The sequence below is a fragment of the Branchiostoma belcheri genome, unplaced genomic scaffold (genome assembly GCF_001625305.1).
Source record: "Branchiostoma belcheri isolate BF01 breed outbred unplaced genomic scaffold, Haploidv18h27 scaffold64, whole genome shotgun sequence".
In the NCBI taxonomy this organism is placed as follows: Eukaryota; Metazoa; Chordata; class Leptocardii; order Amphioxiformes; family Branchiostomatidae; genus Branchiostoma; species Branchiostoma belcheri.
The window spans coordinates 1,909,141-1,930,953 of NW_017804287.1; the positions used below are offsets into that span (position 1 = coordinate 1,909,141).

The following is a 21,813-nucleotide window of genomic DNA, read 5'->3' on the forward strand; positions in this document are numbered from 1 at the left end:
GTCGTTGCGTAATTGTATTACACAAGAGGGTTAAGTTTGCACATCTTTGATTTGATTACACAATATTTGCCAAATCTGTACAGGCCTGTCAGTAGCCAATGATTACTCACATCACGTTGTATAACGATTAACCTATCAGTAAAATGACCTACTTCGAGACCAGCGGTTACAAAACACAATGAGATCAAGTGATTAGATGGTTCCACGTGAGGCTTCCACTGCGGCACAGTCTGTAGAACACTGAGAATCGATCCAACATGGCGATGTTCCACCTCCTCCCGTTAGCTGTGGCTCTACTGTCGGTAACGTACGTGGAAGGGCAAGTCCCAGGCTTCGGGAAATGTCCAACAGTGAACGTGCAACAAGATTTTGATATCAAACCGGTAAGGAAGAAACTTTTGTTTTCTGTGCCTTTATAGTTTTACACTGTTGGTTTTAAGCTTAGAAAAGTAAGCAATTTCCAGCAAAAGAACAACGACGGTTTCTTTTAATTGGTTGATGCTTGCAGCGTTGTAATAAGACCACGTTTGCAATAAAATCTTAAATGGGTAATGGTTAAGGGTATACACAATTAACGCAAAGGGTGGTTAACGTGTTTTTAAGTTAACTTCAACACGTGCTCAATTGTGCTACATGTATAGTCACGTGGACTGACTTTGCATGTTTGCCTGTAAGACGTATGCGTTAGGCCCCTGCTACTGATTCACAGACGAACCAGCAATTATGGATTTCATAGAATAGCGCCTGCGAAAAGTAAGGAATGGATACTGTTCTTCAAGTCTAATCCAGACTAAGAAACGTATTTTCTCAATGACCTAAATAGATAGCAAGGGGGTGCAAGGTACACAAGTTATACCAGAGACAGGTACAATGTATTATGTACAGAGTTCAGAAGCTAACATATTGTTCTGCAAGATTTCAGATAGGCCCTTTTTCTCACAAAACAACTGAATCTAAGGTAGTATACATCAAGTCCATGATTGTCTCATTCACTGTGGTACAGCGCTTGTATAATACAAGTTACGAGCTTTAAATTTAGTTGAAAATAAAATAAGATTGGAAAGCCAGAGGCACCTGTTGTGAGATACATTAAGCCATGTGTGACATCACGTTGCGTGTCCTCGTGATTCGTTAACTATTGTTCTCTGCAAATTTGAGTGTCTTTCAATTGTTTGCTACTTCTTTGCATAGCCTAATCTTCTTTATCTTTTCTGATTTGTTCATACAATGGGTTATGTATTTTTAAATTCCGCCAAATTTACGTGGCAACATCCAAATTTAACATGATTCAACAAGGCGGACAATACTTACGAGGTACGTCATAGTCACGTGAGTGCAACAACGTTTAACCAGATGTATTCATTCCTTCCATGTTTTTTCAGTACATGGGCCCGTGGTACGAAATAGAAAAGTTCCCGGCTGCCTTCGAATCTGGTAAATGTGTCCGGGCTAACTACACACTGCTGCCGAACGGACATGTCAAGGTCGATAATGAGGGCACATTGTCGTAAGTACTCATTTTATGTAAATCAAGGACATTATACGTCACTATATGATATCCCTGCTGAAATTTGCGATGTTTATATTAGTACTTGGCATGGGTATTTGTCGATGTGTACCGTCAACCTGTATTGATTTTTGTGTTGTAGTTACTTTGGACAAATTTGCTTAGGCTAAATGTGTTTTTCAAGCCTGGAAGTAAACAAATGCTGGATTTTAACATTTCTGTGTAAACATTCTGAGCCCTATACGTGATTTTCTTACTCTTTCAGGGACGGAAAGATAGACATTAGGATCGGTGACCTGTACAACCCCGACCCCAAGTATCCCGCTAAGCTGGCCGTGCGCTTTGCTAGTGGTGAGTACATGTACTACTTTTGATGCTGCGCATGCAATTGTATACATTACCACTAGATGGCTCTGTGTCCATAATCTGATCCCAAACGTGACTGATGAGTCTATGACCCCTTCCCCCTCCTCGTCTTTACTATACTAATGACGACTGCTTTTTCAACCCCCACAGCTGCCCCATATGGAGACTACTGGGTTCTGAAGACGGACTACAAGACCTACACTTTCATCTGGTCGTGTTCTGATGTTCTGGGCTTGGGTAATGTCCAGTTCTTGTGGATTCTCGCGAGAGAACACGCGATCGACCAAGCCTTGATCGACGACCTCCACAAGCTTGCGACTGGATACGGAATCGACGTCAGTCACATGACAACAACCGACCAATCCGGATGCACCAACTGAACATTCTTTTACTAAATCAAATAAAGAACATTTTTGACAGCATAATAGGTGCAAAATATCATTTTCAACACCACAACCTCCATACAAATGGCTTTAAACATTATTATTATAATAACAATGCAACAAGGTGATATCATACTGTGTATGAATAAAAAACGTAAAATTAATTGGCAATTGATGTACTTCAATTTTCCTATGATAACAATTAAAGGTAGAACGTTGAACCAATTAGTTATAGCTAACAATTAATTATACAGAAATGTGGTCAGCATGCAATAAGGCAATTCAAATACAAAGGTTTTTTTCTGAAAACAAAAGTTGTCAACAAAATCTACCTGACTGAACGTTGAATTTCTCTTTCTTTGGCCATGTATCTACTTGTGCCCCACCTCAAAATAATTAAGAGTCACAAACAAATTACGAAATGATACCTTAATCGAGTCTATTCAACCTATTTCATTTTAAAAGTTCAAAGTAATCAACTCCTACGGAATTTTAACTTGGAAAGTGAAATTCTTGATTATACCAGAATGACGGTTATAAACATGGCTTAGAATACAAGACAAAAATCGAAAATTAAACATAACATTGCAAAAGTGTGCTTTTTCCCCAGTATATTAAGCACATACAAACATCATCTAAATCCCATGCATTTTACACCAGAATACCTTGTTCATTCAATGAGAATTCCAACGACTCCTGACCTCTCAGTTTTCTTGTTGACTCTCTTTCCTGTCGTCTATTTGCGCAAGTGCCCGATCCTGAAGCATGGAGAGTCTCAGACGTTGTTTGGTATCCACTACAGACGTCAGGATATCTCAGTTCTGGGCAAGAGACTGCCCGAGACACACTGTCAAGAACAGCGTCATCTGGAAGACTTTCCTTCCAACATCTCTTGTTCGTGTTTACAGTCAGTGAGTCACGCGTTCCAGGCAGGTTCTGCCTTTCAACCATATCTGATGAGGGTACTTTTTCTCTAAGATTAGTCGAGCTTGCTTGTTGCTTGGTTACGCAGACGAGACCGAAGGATTCTGGCACGGAGGGCCGCTGGACTGACTGTCTGTAAGCCCATGTACATGGACGGTTTGCCCGGCCGTTAGATCTTGAAGAGCGCGGATTGATACGGGCGTTTTTTCGAGGGAAAAAGCAATGCAGTCCGAATGACTTTTCCTCTCCTTTCGCTGCTTCCAATTTGCTTTTTGGTGTGCCAACCGGGGTATATACGCCGAAGGGAGACTTACCTCCAGCCTTCTGCAGGCCCGTAGGAACGTTTGAGCTTGCCTGTGACAGTGAAACGCCTTGGCGGTTGTTGGCAGACTGCGTCGGCGGTGAGATTTGCCGATTATGCCGCTGGCGAATTGGGATGATGAGCCAGGAAGGTCGGGAAGGGTTGGGTGGTAAGGTGGATGTTGACGACCACGGGCGGGTGTTCTGTCGTTGTTCTGGCACGGATACGAGAGGAACAGCCAGGCACGGGATTCCCAGAACTCGCACGGACCCTGGTGGCTTCTGGGGTGTATTTTGTGAACCGGTCATTCGTCGCAACGTCGTCCATGATACTTGAGAATTCGGTGGCGGATTGTCAAATGCTCTTTCCACGTTCCCGAGCCTTACGTTTGGGGAAGGGTTGGTTCTTCTTTTCTCAATCTCTGACGCGGAATATCCGAAAGGAGTAGAAGAAGCGAGCGGCAATGTCGATTTCTTCCTGCAGTTTTGACTTTTATCGCTTTTCGGCGCTGATACACTGCTCAGCCGCGAATTCGACGTAGGGAACAAGGACGTGTACGTGGGGCGTATCCAACGTCTCATTCCAGTCAAATCAGACATCTTCTGTCCCCTGTCAACACCATCATTTTCTCCACTCATCAACATAGTTTTGGCGTGACTTGTACGTTCTGTCTCAAATTGAATCATGTGTTCTTCACGGCCCGATTGTTGAGATGACCGACTGTTTGCCAGCCACTTGTCAACACTTTTCTCTCCCTGCTCAGATGACCGCAAACACGACGTCAAATCCACGGCGCTGCTGAAGAGAGACCTGCATTCAGCCAGTCTGTGAGGCTGTTGCCGCGGCAACGATGAATGAGACCGCGCCTTGCTCCGAGTGGACAGATTGTCGTCCGATTGGGAGCGCCGGTCCTTCCGGATGTTTTTTAGTCTTCTCGGCGGTGATTTCGTCGCTGTCAAGGGTGATGACGATGGTGGCGACTCTAATCTGAGTTTATCCAACCATTCTTGATACAGATCCACAACTCTTGATCTTGCTTGTTGATCGGCACTGACTTGATCTTTTTGTGGAAGATTATCCGTGTGTGCACCGCGATTCTGTGACCTACTCTCCGAGGAAAAACTTGCTGCAGCTGTCGACTGTTCAGACTCGTCTTTCTCCCCTAAATTTGCTTTTTCAAGTGCCGCACTTCCATATTTGAAATTTTGAGAAAAGGATCCCCTTTCTTCGTCGCAATCTGTATGTTTCTCACAGGAATCAGTGCCTTGGTTTTTGCTGTGTGTTACGAAAGACGTCGTGGCGTTTGTGTCCGTTAGTCGTTCACTGTTGTCGAACTCTGTCGGCATAGGTCCCCTTTCCAAGGGGTCGTCTCTACTACAAAATTTAGTAGTCTCTTCCGTGATCTCTTCAGGCAAATACATAGGTACATACAAGAACGGTTTCCTTGCTACAGAACGTACTAGTACCTTGTCTCCATTTCTTACCGTCTCTGTTTGAAGGTTCTGTCTAAGTAGATTGTCCTTTTCGTCCAAATCAGTACTACGACGGCCTTGCTGTTGTTCTTTAGTAGTCGGGAAAGGTGAAATGCTTTGGTCGGGAGTTGACGAGGTTGATGTATTCAAGATTGGGCTAGGCCGGCTCTTAAGAAGCGACTGGGCTACATCCTGGACGGAAGTTTGAATCTTGAGTCCTTGTACTGGAGCTATGACGTCATGGGCGTCTCGTCTGCAGCCCGGCGCGTCTTCCCGCTCTTCCAGGCAGCAGCTCCACTCCCTCTGGACGTCCCAGGTGTTGGGACGGTAGTCGTACCGGCCCCAGTGTCTGCGGACAGCCGACGGACACTCGTCTCGTAACTCGTGAGATGGGAGGGTCATGCGGCACCGCGAACACTGGAACTCTGTATGAAGAAAACACATGACAAGTCGTCAATAATAATGCTAGGCTTAACAACAAATGGAAACAAAACACCCACAAAATTAAACAAATACATTTTTCAAATCATGATTGTGTAAGTGTTGTCTTTGACATCGCGAACAATGGAATGATGATGCAGAAACACGTGAAAACCTGTCAAAGATTTCCTTTTAAAACTGGTGAAAGATTTTGGTTAGCTTTTTGCACAACCCAAATATTCTTACCTGACAAAATTTCAATATTTCTAAAAACAATGTGTGACCTACCAACGCGAAGAAACTTTTCAAGCAACGTAATTGCGGCTTTCAATTTACATTCTACAGTCGACAGACCCTTTCAAATCCCAAATCAGGGCTGTTTATGTTAGCCATTATTCTTTCCCAAAAGAATAATTATAAACATTTAGTATTATAGCTATAGAATACTAAATCTTACCTTGTTGCAAAGCCATTCTGTTTTTCCCCTGAGTCTTCACATTCGCATCTAAACACTGACTTGTGTGGGTATGCGGGGCCCAACTGAACGCAACTATAGTCAACCCAAACAAGATATGTCACTCAGCGATACAGTCGGGTGGATTTCCCCAACACTTGAGATCTAACGTGATACGTCCAATACTGTATATGCTAAGGGGTCGCCCTAAGTTATTGTTTTACTACTCAAATCGAAATCAACTGTTCTTTTTGGGTGCCAATGTTTAATCAAATATGCAAATAATCATAACTATAGAAATATTGATAGCAGTCGATGTTTGCTTTGAATTTTTCCAGTCATATCATCTAATTTGTGAATGAATAGTTAACGTTTGCGTTGATGGTTACTATTTTGGAATGATCCCTTTCGTTATCGTTACGCTGCATTACATCTAATCACCGACAGGTGGCGTCCGACAATACATGGCTAAATCCGGGTTGACAAGTTGTGTAAAGCTGACGGAACGAATTTTCCCAGGGTGTGGCGCAAAACCAGGAATGTGCTTGACACGAATGAGCGACCGGGAATAAAAACGGCGATAAACGATTCTAAACGCTTGTTTTAGCAGCGAGAGGCTCTCAAAATATTAACCTGAAATTGAGCGTGTGTTCAAGTACCCCTGAGTTGGTATAAATAAATACTTCGAATATATTCTTTCAAAGATTCATCAAAGATATTCTGTAAATCATTAAAAAAAGTACATTAAAGTACATTACTTTACAGCTTTAGAATAAGACTTTATTCATAGTATAGCTTATACATTGCAGCAATACAGCTCTTTACAGCAGTATCTTAGTATAGGTATAACGCAACAAATATAGCGAACATAATAAATATCATGGTTTTCACTGTCTAGGTTTTCACTGTCAAAGTCTCAAACAAAATCAGCCCCAGGAGTCCAAAAAATACTGCTTGAGTGCCCAAACCTATACCACATCTATTTGAGGGTACATAGGAGCTATCTACATGCACCACCAAAAGATTATGGCTGTAGCATGTGCAGAGCATGAGCCATTAAAACCTGAAGTCTGCCTCAAAGCTGCCAGGAGGCCTATCATAGAAGTTGACTTTCCCTTTGCCGACACATTTCCACGTACTTTATACTAAATATCACACTGACCTACATGTATCCACAACTTTTTGGGTTACACATGACAACCCATACCATCTCTGTAAAGTTACCCTATCTACAGTGTGTAAGCCATTAGTCAGTGGCAGAGTACATGTAGCACTGCTAGTAGCATTTGGAAATGGAACACTCTACTTTTAGCTGCATGACTAATACATTATTAGACAGTAATTTCATGCTTCATTACTTCATAATGTTCACTTTCACACTGAATACTTGTCATGGAACACATTACAGCCTCTGACAACAAAAACATGACCTGTCATGGTTCTATAGATATTCTTAACATAATAATTATCTTAAGTTTACAACATACAATTCAGTCTGCATTGGCACCTGTACTAATAGTCATATTCATCATTTCAGCATACCCCCCTCCACTACCAATTGAAATAAGAATGACCAGCATGCATGGCTAAATTATACATAATGCACATTGCACGATTTTTCAGGACTATACTTTTCTCAATTCATATACAGCTAGGATGTGTCTGTCATCTAGAAATATAATCATGTGTCATGGCTAGATTCCAATGTCATGTTGTCAACTATGCTTACATTTTTCATGTGAACACTCCTATGAAAAATATACTGCCACCCCCTGCCCACTTTGAAAGTTACTTCAATCTGTGCTTACTGAAACAGCTATGTAGTAACTATATATATTATATACCATGGGTATTGTATCAACATATACATTATGTTTGTGGGTTACAGCATAGAGTACATATCATATGTATTGCACTACTTTTTTGTACAGTCTGTGATAGAGTTAAATAAACTTAACAAATTGCACTAAAAATCTGGATGTTAAGGTAACCTATCCACTTTATATATGAGACAATATAATTTTGTAAATGCTTATTGTTTGTATACTCATATATTAATATCAGATAGTTCAATCAACTTATGTTAAGCTGGTGTGTTATGCCAAAGGGCGGTTATACCGACTATACCGACACAGATGTTTAGAATCAAAATTTTGGAGTATAAGTTTGGGCAGACTAAAATATTTACCTTCATCTGAAAGAAATATAAACTATCCCCAAATTTGATTCCAAAATTCAGGAGTCAAAAACGGTTACCTACACATAGCAGAATATTTTGCAAACATGATTCAAATATGTTGATATGTCTGCCTCAGCACACAGGCTGGCTGTTGTACACACTACTGTTGGCCTCCTCCTCCTCATGAACACCCTTAATGGTGGCTGCTGCATCATCTGTGCACACCCCTGTGGGAGGATCTTGCTTTGTGCAGGCTCTTACACTTAGGTGGATCCACCCTCCCTGAGAAAAGAAAAATATAGTTTGTAGCTACAGGTAGAAAATAAAGAACATGTGGACATATTTCTAAATTTTGAACCACTGGTGATCTTGTGGGTAAGGTTGTTGACTTAAAATCTAAAGGTTCTGAGTTTGAACCTACATGCCCCAAATGTTGTACCACCAATGGTGTGTTACACCAAAGGGCGGTTATACCGGCTATACTGATGCAGATACAGATGATGTCTACATACCCCAATGCCTTGGGTGTCCCAGGTCTTGCCAATAGGGATCTCTGGTATCTTGACCCCTAGCCTGTGACCTACGACCCCACGTGACCCTGGAGGAACGTAACCCTGCAGCACCCATACCTGTGTGATAAAGCACTTTTCAAATCAAATCAAAACTTTTTTGTCATTTTGATTCCTAACTATGAAGTATAATACAGTAACCAAGTTAAACGCAAAGATGCTTGAAAAAAAAAGGTATCGTGTATGTAGTATGGTGAGAATTTTAATGTTGTGCAACATCTTTGTCAGATAGTCAGAAGGAAACATTGTCTGAACTACATTTTGTACAATGTACATCTTGTCCGATAACTGACAATATCCAACAAAACAGTGGAAGTATGTGTGGGCTTTCAGTGCAGCAAAAGCAAAGCAATAGTGCATTAGGTAAAAAGCAAGGTACACAATGTATACGTGCAAGTTAGGACAAATGCACACACAGACAGATAAACATGCAAGCACACACACACAGACACATACACATGCACACACTGATATACACACACACTTGCACACTTACATATACAGTCACACACACACAGATGCACACACACACTGACACACACAAAATGTTGTTATATTGAGTCAAATAAGAAAGTTCACTCTTTGCTGCACCTTTTCTTTGACCTTGTCCATGACCTTGTCAGCCATCGGGATCCATGTGCCCTTCTCTGGACTGTCCTCAGCTAAAATCCACACCTTAATACCCAAGCACATTAACAAATTTTACATCGAGCAAGCAAATATTCCCCCATACCAACAAACTGTGGGTTTGCCTGTGAAATGTTATCAGCCATTTTCATTCTACATGTACATGTAGTCATAGTTTATGCATTAATTCAACATAATTGGTGAGCAGTTGAATTCAATGCGCTCTAACTATAAGCATTTCATTCATCTAAGGGACTATACTGTACTGTAATGCACATTTTAGGAGCTGCCCAGAAATTCCTCCACATCCATAATATAATACATTACAGCATGCATGCACCCCAATACATTTCCAGTCAATTTGTTAATACTTTGTTTGTAACTGGGGAAGGGGGCATACAGGTTAATAAACAACAGGAGAAAAGCAGCTTGCCTCAGCAATATATAAAATTGCAAGCAGAGGAAAGAGTTAGACATTGAAGCAAGGTCTAAAGAGCGCATAAAAAATACATTCTACAGGGTTATAATAGTAGCTTGCAGAGGCTTGTTATAGGAGGATTTTGCAAAAATGAATTTGAAACAGCCAGCATTTCAATTTGCTGTGATTCAAATGTGTCATACAAGGTTTGAAAAGTGTGCAATATTTTTTGTGTGCTGACATGATTTTTAAAAAAAATACAACTTTACCTGGTCTTGTGGTCCAACAGAAACCTTCTTGACATTAGGACTGAGATAGTCCCAGTGTGTGCCCTCAGGAAAGGTAGAAGTTATTTGAGCCCTAAACCACAACCAGTCTGGAGGAGAAGAAAATAAAAAAAAAGATGGAGAGAGAAAAAAACACCCCTGTTACCTGATTCTGTGGTCCAACCGATACCTTCAGGACATTGGGAGTGAGGTGATACCATGCGGTGCCTTGGGGGTAGTTAGGTTCGGTGTGGGTCCTATACCACAGATTTTCTACATGGAGCAAAACAGTTGCAAAACAAGCAGAAAGAATTCACAAAGGAAAGAAACAAAAAGTTTTCTTTCTAGACTACAGTGAGGCCTGGGATACAAATTAACACGTCAAATGTTAGATGAAAATACAAAATTACATGTAATGTTCATCAAACATGATTGTAACTATTAGAATCTAAATTTTCCTCTACACGTTACTGTTACAGTGAAAACATGCTATTTCACCATACACCATTTTTAGGTCAATAGCCTCTATATATAGCTAGGCATACATGTAATAGCATAATCACAAACAAGAGGATTTCACTTCAATCAAATTGGGTGATGAATTAGATTATGTTACTACCATTTGACACAAAGAAACAAAAACAAGACATGTTCCACCTGCGCTGATTCAGTCAGTAACAGAGGAAGAGTTGAAAACTTACGGAGCTTGTCCACAGCCCAAACTGAAGACTCTCCAACTGACACCTGCACCAGGGGGCGGTTATGTGGGGACGGGATGTGGAACCAGCATGTACCTAGAAAATACAAAGAAAAAATCATTAAGTCACTCTAAATCTACAGTGCACTTTTAATTTGGGAAATATTGTCACATTTAAGGACACCATTTTCTACCCCCCTTCACGTATCAAACGTTTAAAAAGCAACAGTCCAACTGCATGCACCAGCTTTCATTTGTGTACTACCGTAATTGAATACATATAATAAATCCTGTTATTATGGCTTCACCACAAAGTGGTGAAGACATATTGTGTTCCCTCATGTTTCTTCTTCTTCTCCTGCCATTTCTTTAAATGGATTCATCTCTGCCATTTTCCGGCCAAATAACACGAAATTTGGCATGAAGGTAGAGTGGGCAAATACCCCGACGCGTTTTTTTCATTTTTTTGAAAAATTGTTTTATTTGGGTTTTTTGGCCATTTTCAGGCAAAAAATATACATTTTGAGATCTGGTTCCCAGGTACTAAAACCAAATGACCTGAAATTTGGTATGGGGATACCTTGGACATATGTCTACAAAAAATCATTCAAGCTATTGACATACACCACTTTAAAATTGGGAAAAATAAGGCTTTTTGGCTATTTTTGGACCCAAAATGTACATTTTTGGCTCCTGTGCCCTAATATTAAATCCGAATGACCTGAAATTTGGTATGGGAATACCTTGGACACATGTCCAAAGAATGTCATTCACGATTTTGACATACACCACTTTAAAGTTATGTAAAATAGGGCTTTTTGGCTATTTCCGGCATTGGAAGGTTCCATTTCTGCATGGGGGTGTAGACTATTGGCAGCCATCGTAGGATGGATCCATTTGCTCTCAAGCAAATGTCGGCCTTTCTAGTAATATTTGTATTGACAAGACCCTGACCTTGAGGCTCGTTCTTGGTTATACCATTCCTGAAGAAGGCGGATCCATCCTGTGCTGTTACCCAGACCCTGCTGTTCCCCCCCACGGAAACTGATGTCATGGGCTGGTCCGTGGGTACATGTAACCAGGACACACCCTGTACACGTATTAACAACACATTACAAGATACACACAATAAACACTTATTACATTATAAATCATTTATCAATCAAATTTGATAGACAATACAATGTACATGTGTGTACTCACTTGTGGAAAGTCCTGGATGACGCCCATTCTGCACAGAACGTCACCATTCACGCCGATGGCCCACAATGCAATGGGGTCGGTGCTGCTCTCTGGTTGGTCGACCTGGACAGCGATGTCCTTCAGGTGCTGGGGCGGGGCCTCCAACCACGGGCCTGTGGTCACAATCTTCGCTTTCCTGGTCATGTAAGAAATGTTAAGATTTTCTTGACTTAAATTCAATTCTTTGAAAATTTGACTGTAATGCTAGTAATGAGAATAATTTGAGGTTTTTTATAGACAAAATACCCCCCAAGAGCTTGAAGCCAAGATACACCTATAAAAGGAGACATCCAATCCCATTCCCAGTACTATCAATAGCAACACACACACTCATAATGATGTTAGAATATATTAGTCCATGACACTTACCTCATCCACCTCCTCCTCCTGACGTAGTCGTTCCAGCCTTTATACCCGTGGTACGTGGCGGGGAAGTCTGTAGCGTACTGCCAGCCCTTCTTATCAGCACCCCCTGGTGGTTTGTAGTCAATAGTCCAGTCACCAACCTAATCAACAACACGTACAGTTCACGATCAAGTAAGTTTCACTCTTTTAAATCAGTTAACGTAGTAAACGATAAGTGAAAAATACGTCTGTCCTGATTATCTGAAATTCAACTCATTTATTCAGAAATTCTGAAGAGGATTGGCTGTGGTATCGTCACATAAAATAACAGCTTAATTCTTCTAACTAAAAATGTTACATAATAATTTTTACATGATGATGTACATGTACATGTAAGACCCACCCAGTGCCATTCTGTAGTTGGTGTTTTGGTGCCCTCCTTTGTACACTCCTGTCTCCCTGTGATGTCACTCCACATGTATCTGTCTGTGGGAAAACCTCTATGGGAAAGAGAAGAAAACAATTTTTAGACATTGTCTTGTGAGAGAATATACGCCTCTTTTAGATACAATATGTTTTAGACCAACTTAAGGACAGCTACTACATTGCCATGTAAACCTGCATGTAACATATGTAACAGCTAGATTACCAACTAAAGTATTTCTAACTAATATAGTCCTCACTGTCCTTGTACTATGAATATGCAATGGGAAATAGTAGAAGGCACTAACATCCTGTGAATTTTAGATACATGTACATGTAGTATATACATGTATGACAATGTATAGCCTAGTTTATAATCACTTGACCATGACTGTATGTTGTTACCTATCAGAGAAGCCTGTCATGGGATTCCAGCGCTGGTTCTCATAGATGTAGATGTGCTTCACATCAGTCTGGGTATGGATGCCTCCAGGACTGCTGGCTATACCTATACAACAGGAAACAAATATTTTATCATGATTCCAATAGTGAATATTTCTCAAATCTCTATGCTTTCTCTTGTAAATGTTGAGAAGAAATCACAGCTAGAGTTCCAGGATACCAAACATACCTACCCACATACCAAATATCATAAGGATCCATTGACAGCTTTTCGACTTATGCTGTCAACAGACAAACAAAAATATGTACTTGTAGGAATGTGACTGCACCTTCTGGAAGGATTCTTAACTTTAAGTACACCCTTAAGAGTGTCTTACCTTTAAACATGCCTCCTCCATACCCTCCAGCGTAGACCCAGGCGGTACCATCGAAGCCGACGCCCCAGACCACGCCCCCTCCACCACACTCCACCATGTTCAAGTGTCCTCCCATCTGTCTCCAGAACCTACAAGTTTACAATAAAGATAAGTTTCAAACATTTCACAATTATGCTAGGGAGGAACACGCAGGAAAACTGTAGAAAGATTTAATTGTGTCATGAGTTTTTGCTCCTTTCTTGCCCAGGAAGACCTAAAGAAGTTATCATTATGTAGTGCAGGTACATTGTACATGTAAAACAGTAGCTGATATATTTCTGACTTTTTGTTGTTAGAAAACTATGGTTGACATCTTTTTGTACTTTTTTGTATCTTACTGATTGTCAAATCTGTACATATATGTATATCAATTCAATTACCCAAAACTAATCAAAGAAAAAGTACTCAAAGATCAAAGAAAACAAGGATCATGAGTCTTAGTCTTACATCTGATTGGCAGGTGTAATTTCCATGTCAGGAGTGGGTTCGTAGACAAAGATGTCTCCCCTACACGTGGTGGACCACACCGCCCTGCCTGACGGTGCCCCCTGGCAGCCCTGCAGCTCACAGCAGGCCAGGCTGATGGCTGTCAACTGCAGGGTGTAAAAGAAACATTATTATATCATAGCAAGTTGAACAAAAGAATAACTGATTCTCCATTCTCTATCAATAAGTAATTAAGTTTAGTTTAGCATTAGGCTTAGACATGTCTGACATTTGTTGGTATGTATTTGAAAAATCCTTAGTTTGTAATGATCAAAATTGTTTCTGTTGTGCAGTTTCAGTATGTCCTGCCTGAGGGAGCAATGCAGTTTCTGTATGTGAAGTCTGCTATCTTCGATTGCCTTGTTTTTAACCTGTCAAATGATACAGTACAGTTTAAAACATTCCGACCCCTTCACAAATCATACTAATGTTACATGTACTAGATATAGAATTCATACCCAATCCTCAAGTTCTTTTTCCGTGGAGCATGCCAGCCTGACGGGAACCTTCTTGGCGGTTCTCTTGGCGGTGTAGATGGCGAGGACTGGGCGCTGGTTCCCGCCGTGGTTCACCCTCAGTACGCAGACTATCTCACTCAGGGGGAACTGTAGGTACTGGACAGTATTGAATAGATATATTAGATAACATTTGATAAAACAGTTCATGGTATCAATACATTGTATGTCGGCAGAACATACTGTGCCTTTGGGGAAATCCAGAATGTGCAAAGCAGAGTGCCTCATTTAAGGTAGTTTTCACATATTTAAGGATAACATTCTGTCTATAGTTTGCAAATGTTGTGTTGGAAAAGATATCATCTGCAACAGGCAAAATTCTGATGCAACATTAATACTAATATGCATAAATCAGCAGGATTAAGATGTTCCCCATTTTCTCTTAACAAAGAGATATTGGACATTAAGCTTCTAAATTCTAGGCTCCTTTTCACTTACAACTTTTTCATTCTTTTGACATATCGTTAGGCCACACCAATTTAATTTGTTGGTTCTCGGATTCGCCTCTTCGTTATTTTCTGATTTGCAAAAAAAAAAAAATTGATTCTGGTCCTGAATCAACTGAAAAATGCTAATATTTTGCCCCCCAACAGTTGAGGAAAGTCCTTAGTTCCTAGTTGTTACAGTTTTCCCATCTATCATTGCTGCAGCAGTAGTTTGATTAAAAGTTCAAAATTCAATGTTTAAATTTTAACCCAGCCTTTTGTGTTGACTTCATGGCTCATTTTGTAGCATTTAAGCCTATAATAGGATGCCTAGACCTGTTTTCATTTTTATTTTTTTTCGCCCTGTCGCTTCATATTTTTTCTGAAAAAATCCGAGAACCAACAAATTAAATTGGTGTGGCCTTATGATAGAAACATTCCCCTAACCTTCTCAGAGTCATAGTACTTGTAGTAGCAGGTGAACTTGCAGTCGTGCAGGCCCTTCCCTGAGCTCTGTTCCAGATGTAGCCGGCAGTCCACCCAACGGTGAGGCTTGGTGTCACTCCAGTACTGAAGACTTCCCTTCTTAATCCATGATGTCTGTAAAAATGTATAAAATGTGTCATCAAATTTTCTGATGTCAGAACTAAGCTCCATGAATAGCTTCAACAGGTAAATATATGTCTTAGAAAAATGACACGAAGTGACATGAAATAGGTAGGACTACTCACTCTTTCAATAGCTTGTTCGTAGTCTTGGAATGGCTGTAACTCTTTCGTGGTCCTTTCATGTAGCTGCAGTAGGACCTTCTTCCTCCAGGGGGCATCGTTGATCTGTACCTGTCCCCAGATGGCCATACTGTCCAGAGGTCCAAGCATGGAGTTTCCTGAAATCAAAATGTAGAGAATCATCCAATTGTTTGCAAAACTTCATCCTGATAAATTTACAGTCATTTCCTAGAAATTATGATCAAAATGCCAACAGTCAAAATTAATGTCATTTTTCTCTCCATTCTATTTTATTGACAACAAGGAATAGTAATACATGTTTACAGGATTTGTTACAGAAATATTCCACAGATAGAAACAATTTTTACCCCTGCCATTAGTGTGGGAGGGTGCGGCAGTAAACCAGTTAGGTTGCGTGAACGTGTCGATCACACATCCCCCTCCGCTAACCCACACCCACGCTGGGTCAGGCTGGTACAGGTCTGCGTACATGTCCATCCCGCTAAACGACGTCGCAGACCCCCGGCGACTTCCGCTGCTCTCCGACTGGCTCTCGTCTTCTTGTTGCAACTTCTCCAGAACGGGATTCCGCTTTCCGTCAGAAGCTCTGGCGTTAACGCTCTCTGTTGACGATGTTGCGTTTCCTTTGGATATTCCGGAGTCCTGAGACCCACATATCACGTTGCTTCTGTTTTCAGAACTGGTTTCTAATGTTGCGTGGGTGTTTTCTGGTTTGCCTGTTGGCATGTTTCCTGGTGTTCTTTGAGTTTGGGCTGCTTTGTTGTTTGATTCAGCACCTTGTTTCTGTGGTACGTAGTCTCCAGTGAAGTCAGCAACAGTATCGGATATGTCAGAGTTGTAACTTTCCTGTGACGCCTTTCTTTCTGTGTTGTCTTCTTCTTCCTTAGTTTCCGATTCTCTAGAACATTCTTCCTTTTCTGCCTTGCTGACCGAACTGGTCTCTTTTGAATCCTGTTTGTCTTCGAATTTACTACCTACTTCACCACCTTTCTCAGGGCTGTGGTTATCTGTGAGTGAATCTGATGCCAGGTTCGGTCCACTAGCCTGAGGCTGAATGTCAGGGAAGGAATCTACTGCTACTTGCAGTCTATCCATTTGGGAGGACAGCATGTTAGTCTGGCTGTAGATGTCAGACATACTACTTGAAACGCTGCTGTCCATAGATGCAGCACCCCCCTTGTTGATCTCCAGAGCCTTCCACGTTTTCCCGCTGAGCTCTGAGGGGGTGACCCCCTTACGGAAATACACCATGTACCTGTCATTGGCATCAAGACTCCACACCTATAAAGAATAAAAACAGAAATTTGTGAGCTTGGACTAGAAAGTCCGTTCATCTGAGCATGTAATATACAATGTACAATGCTACACTGTTTTTAGTGTACTATACATCTACATCCACTGCTACATAACAGCTTAACATAATTTACTGACAAACTAGTAGACATGTACTGCTCTCATTATTCTTACTCAAACACATATGTTGACCAGCCCCCCAACTCTGTCCAGACACTTTGCTACATAACAAAATCCTACATGACAGGGTATCTGTTACAGTATCAGTCACCAGGGTAACTGGTCCAGGTCATTGAAATTATTTGTTTGAAGAAGACACAAGAAAGAAACAGACAAAAGACAGTATGTTTTCCTTCTGCGGAGGTAAATATAACTGTACCAACCTGGTCATTTGGTCCCACTGATATGAGTGCCATGGCTCCCACCATCTCTACCCAGGCAGTCCCCACCAGGGAACTTTGGTCCTCCGCTCCTCGTGTGGCATCCACTCCTTTCCTAAACCACACCTGTTAAGTCATAACAAGATTCATCTTAAAGTTTATCTGTGTTTGTAACAATAGTAAAAAAATTGGGTCCAATGTCTTGTGTTGGAAACACTGTTTAAATTTGCACATACAGTCGTCATTATCTAGATGTGTGTGGAGGTTTTGTTTTTGTAGTCTCTAGATGTGACCGGAAGTCAGGTCAAAGGTCCCAGAAAAGGTTGTCTCATTTCCTGCTTCAATTTCCTGCTATTGTTCCAAAGGGAACATGCATTGGACAGGATCACCACCAAAATAATTCACAGTTAATTTGAACAAAACAAGAAATTTTACGAAAACCTCTGATTACTTGTCTAATGTTCTACTGATGTCAGCTTTAAGCACACTGTGAGTCTAACTTCTTTGACGTATCAATTGAAATGAAACATTGAAAGATCCTATGATTGGTGGAAAAACAAGTGAAATAGACAAAAACTGCTCTTGACCTTGTCCCCTCTGCTGACAGCCCACACGCCCTTGACTCCAACCGACACTTGTAGAAAGTGGACGTCCTCTCGCGGGGGGGTCACTACCTGCCAGGATGTGCCTGGAACAGACAGCACAAAAAAACATATACATGTATGTTTGAATGTGATCTCCCTGCTATCCCATAAATAACAAGAAATCAGAGATTTCAAACTTGAAAGTGGGACTGACATAAAAAAAATAAGATCTTTACAATATCCATATTAATTGAGCAACGTGATGATGATGAGCAACATCATGATGAACAGTATGCTTCACAGAAAGAAGGAACTATTGGTCCCTGACCTATAGGGTTGTCTCGTGTGATCCCGACCCTGACCATGACCTCTCCGTCCCAGGTCACGGCCCAGAGGAGACAGGACGGCCCCAGGCTGATCTGCGTACATTCCCGTCCCTCGTTGTCAACCTCCTGCCACGAGCAGCCTTCTGGGTTCATCGCATGCACCTCTGTTCTGTAAAAGATCTGGCAAAACGTAACCAGAAAAATGGATTTTTACATCACCTTCATGCCCTGGATTTTTATCCAAATGTCCAAGATTTTTTTTAAAAAGGCTGATTCTGTCCTGATGCCATTATTGTGGGGGCTAACAGATATCATATACTCATCTTTCTGGTTCTTTAAAGAAAATACTGTCTGAAACAGTTATCTGATGAGTGTCTCTGACTTTTCCTTTAAATCCTCTCAAAAACACAGGAAATGGCATATCAGAAGGTTCAAAATTTTGCGGGGAAGCATGCCTTTAGATATAAATCTACCTAATCCTGGGTAAAAACATAATGTACTAAGAGCACCTTTTGGCACAACAACAGATTTCAAATCATGTAACAAAACAGAACAAGAGTAGCATGATGAGATGAAAGCCAGCTATAACTCACCCTCCCCATGATAGTGACTGTCCAGACAGAGACACGGCCCGGCGGCTGGTCCGTTAACTCTGCCCCTCCCGCCGCAACGTCGATAAACGGTTCCTTCAGGGGGTCTTCAAAAACACCTGGAATCTGAAAAATCACAGCAAGGCTTTCAAAACTGCAAGAACATTAAATAACCATATAAGGCCTACTCAACCGACCCTAGCGAAAACCCACAGACCCTGGCCCTTCTATTTTGTCAGCCGCTAATAAGACCATTAAATTTTCAATTCTAAGAATTCTAAAGCCTCTGAAATAACATTTCCCACATGTACAGAAGTAAATTCCTACCTATAACTGGAACTGGAACATTTTTGCTAAGGTCTAACTTTATACTGTAAAATCATTGCAGCTTATCAAGATTTTAAGGTTAGATATTCGTGTTAACCACAGAGAGGTGACCAAGAAATTTTGGAGCTATGTCAAAATGCCAAAAATTTCAATATCTACAGTTAGTGAAAAAAATGAATAAGAAGTGTATCACACCTGTCCATTCACCTAGAGGGTAAATAGAGGGAACACAGAAAGAAAGAGAAACATGATAGAGAAGAAACTACGTTTGTACTCAGTATTCTAACAGTTGAACAGTTGAAGGTATTACAAGAGGGTAGAAGAAGAAAAGACTTGTAAGTCATCAAAGAGGGAAAGTCACACAAGTTCAACATCATTACCAGATGAAATCATTAGTGTTCTAACAACACCGTGGAACGTACCAGTGCCCAGTTGTCTGTTGCGTGGTATCGTCGGTAACGTATCCACTTCCTGCGACGTACGCAGGAATTCCACCGTTTCTTGGGACCGTACTGGGCGGGGAAGTCTACCGCGTACTGCCAGCCCTACAACAAAATAAGATATTCATTGACATGGGCAAATTTGTAATAGCCTACATGGAATATTCCAACAGTTTAAAAACATGAACTGTTCCTTAAGCTTGTTTGAGCTCTGAAAATCAACCCTACTTTTTCCACTAAAAGTGAGGCATTGTCCATGGAGGGGAGTGTATGATGCAATATACTCGGGTATTACACCACATCCTGAATTCCCCCGCATACGTTCCACTTACATGTACTCCCAAACAACTCGACCTCTAGGCTTGACAACTGTTGTGACAGTTGACATCAACCGTCATAACTACTTCCCAACCTGCATACAACCATCACTACTCAAACACATAAGCCCATGAGTCAGCCACCCAAAACAATATTTCCTAGTACCTTGAAGTCAAGAAAGAAAAAGAGAATAGTCAGTAGACCTACCCCTTTGTCAGTGGGCTCTCCCCTGATGTTTTCGTCGATGTACCAGTCGTCCTCCCAGCTCCAGTGTGGGGAGGGGAGGGTGCAGCTGTCCTTCAGCTGCAGCTGCGTGCCCTGCTGGTTACTCCAGTGCCACCTGTCTGTAGGTAACAGGTGCTGGCCTGAAAACCCCATCATTGGGTTCCATCTCTACAGGATAAATAGAATAAAAATGAAATTCTTGTCATCTATCTTTTATTCATATACTATTGCATCTTAGCCTGGGTACCATCCTGGTTAGTTTACGTCTGCTCCCACAGTCACTACCACCAGTACCCAGGCTAATTCAAATTGCATCAATGTTCTAGTAGTAACTTCTACCTCTACAATGCAAACAGAAACCAAAAGAGTAGTCAGTTTTTTCTTTCAAGTTAAATGTTTACCGGGTGTTCATTCCTTTTCTGCATAAAACAGAACCCAACATGAGCTGTATACCAGCTACACACCTGGTTTTCGTATGTCGATTCTTGGCACCTGATCGGCACTTCACTGGAGTGAACGTACAGGTAGACCTGGTGGTCACACCCGATCCCCCAGGCACACTGCTCCGTGGCACTCACTCTCTTCAACTCAATGTCACCTGGTTGAATGTTAAAGTAAGAAGAGTTTCTCTAATAATCAAATAAAAGAGATTATAGGAAGTTATTTGACAATGAATTTTTCCACTTTAGGCCCTTATTGATTCTTAATGGAAGTTTTCTGATCCAAAAATTCATTCACCTTTACCCCCTAGAGGCTGAAATGGACTGATCTTTACCTTTAACCTCCTCCCACTGCCTGCCCCCAGTGGAAAGTGTGTAGACTTTCCCAGCAGAGTCGACTGACCACAGGTATGTGGCAGGCATGGTCACTTTCACCAGACACAGTGGACACACCAACCTTAGCTCATGTTGAAGATATCACCTGGATGGTTTTAAACTGATGGAAAAGAAAGAAGTGCTACAGTAATCATCATAAACATAAACACACACAAATGCAAATATACAAAATTAACGCCCTCCTTTCTCAGCACTGGAATTCCAGTGTTGAGGGAGTTTCAGGATGAAGCCGTCAAACACTTGAAAACCAGTGCTCGACTTTATTCAGCACTGGAATTCCAGTGCTGAAGCAATTTTGACTGCTGATTCAGCACTGGAACTATTTGCCACACAGACACACACACACACACACACACACATGCACACATACGCATGTGCGCGCGCGCACACACACACACACACACACACACACACACACACAAACAAACACATACACACACAAACAAACACACACACACACAAACACACACACATTCTCCTCCCCAGCCCTCTACACACCAACTCTCCGCCATTCCCCTTACCCCCTCTCCACTGAAGGGTTTTCCTTGAACAGCCATATGTAGGCATAGAGGCCATATAGAAGCAGGATGCAGAAGTGAAAGTGGGTCCAGCTTGTCAAGTCAGCTGCCACATCAAAAACAATCAAATCATCCGGAACTACAACTCTCATCACAGATCATAACAGGAGCCTTTTATATGGTATATGCACGCTTTTTGTCTGCCTAATCTATGGAAAAAAATGATGTAACAAACCTCATATCATCCAAAATCTGGGAGAATCATCTTGTTGAAAATATGGATGAGGCTTCTTCGCCAGCTGTGAGAGGTCAGAGGTTACATACCTCTAGTAACCTTTTCTTACTCTCGCGAGACATCGCGAGTCGCCATGGCAACACTCAAGTTATCGC

At 41.4% G+C, this 21,813-nt stretch overlaps 3 protein-coding genes across 3 annotated transcripts; 1 reads left to right on the plus strand and 2 right to left on the minus strand.

Moving 5' to 3' along the window:
- Positions 1 to 256: 256 nt before the first annotated feature.
- Positions 257 to 2,540, plus strand: LOC109483333 (apolipoprotein D-like). Its single transcript, XM_019786323.1, has 4 exons — positions 257 to 383; positions 1,383 to 1,507; positions 1,773 to 1,858; positions 2,024 to 2,540. Exons 1-4 carry the CDS (start codon positions 258 to 260, stop codon positions 2,251 to 2,253), a joined length of 567 nt encoding a protein of 188 aa, XP_019641882.1. The 5' UTR covers position 257; the 3' UTR covers positions 2,254 to 2,540.
- A 973-nt stretch (positions 2,541 to 3,513) lies between these two features.
- LOC109483328 lies at positions 3,514 to 5,846 on the minus strand. Its single transcript, XM_019786317.1, has 3 exons — positions 5,831 to 5,846; positions 3,908 to 5,378; positions 3,514 to 3,812 (listed from the first exon to the last, which is right to left on the minus strand). The coding sequence occupies exons 1-3, from the start codon at positions 5,844 to 5,846 to the stop codon at positions 3,596 to 3,598; spliced, it is 1,704 nt and encodes a 567-aa protein (XP_019641876.1). The 3' UTR covers positions 3,514 to 3,595.
- Positions 5,847 to 8,015: 2,169 nt separating this feature from the next.
- On the minus strand, positions 8,016 to 21,770 carry LOC109483433 (tectonin beta-propeller repeat-containing protein 1-like). Its single transcript, XM_019786457.1, has 26 exons — positions 21,659 to 21,770; positions 20,845 to 21,005; positions 20,534 to 20,667; positions 20,052 to 20,237; positions 19,509 to 19,631; positions 19,282 to 19,293; positions 18,763 to 18,885; positions 18,172 to 18,349; positions 17,847 to 17,947; positions 17,263 to 17,385; positions 15,934 to 16,867; positions 15,569 to 15,723; positions 15,285 to 15,437; positions 14,356 to 14,511; positions 13,859 to 14,004; positions 13,373 to 13,500; positions 12,999 to 13,101; positions 12,574 to 12,670; positions 12,195 to 12,331; positions 11,787 to 11,961; positions 11,538 to 11,673; positions 10,588 to 10,680; positions 9,890 to 9,996; positions 9,167 to 9,250; positions 8,519 to 8,635; positions 8,016 to 8,288 (listed from the first exon to the last, which is right to left on the minus strand). The coding sequence occupies exons 2-26, from the start codon at positions 20,930 to 20,932 to the stop codon at positions 8,139 to 8,141; spliced, it is 3,939 nt and encodes a 1,312-aa protein (XP_019642016.1). The 5' UTR covers positions 20,933 to 21,005; positions 21,659 to 21,770; the 3' UTR covers positions 8,016 to 8,138.
- Positions 21,771 to 21,813: the final 43 nt, after the last annotated feature.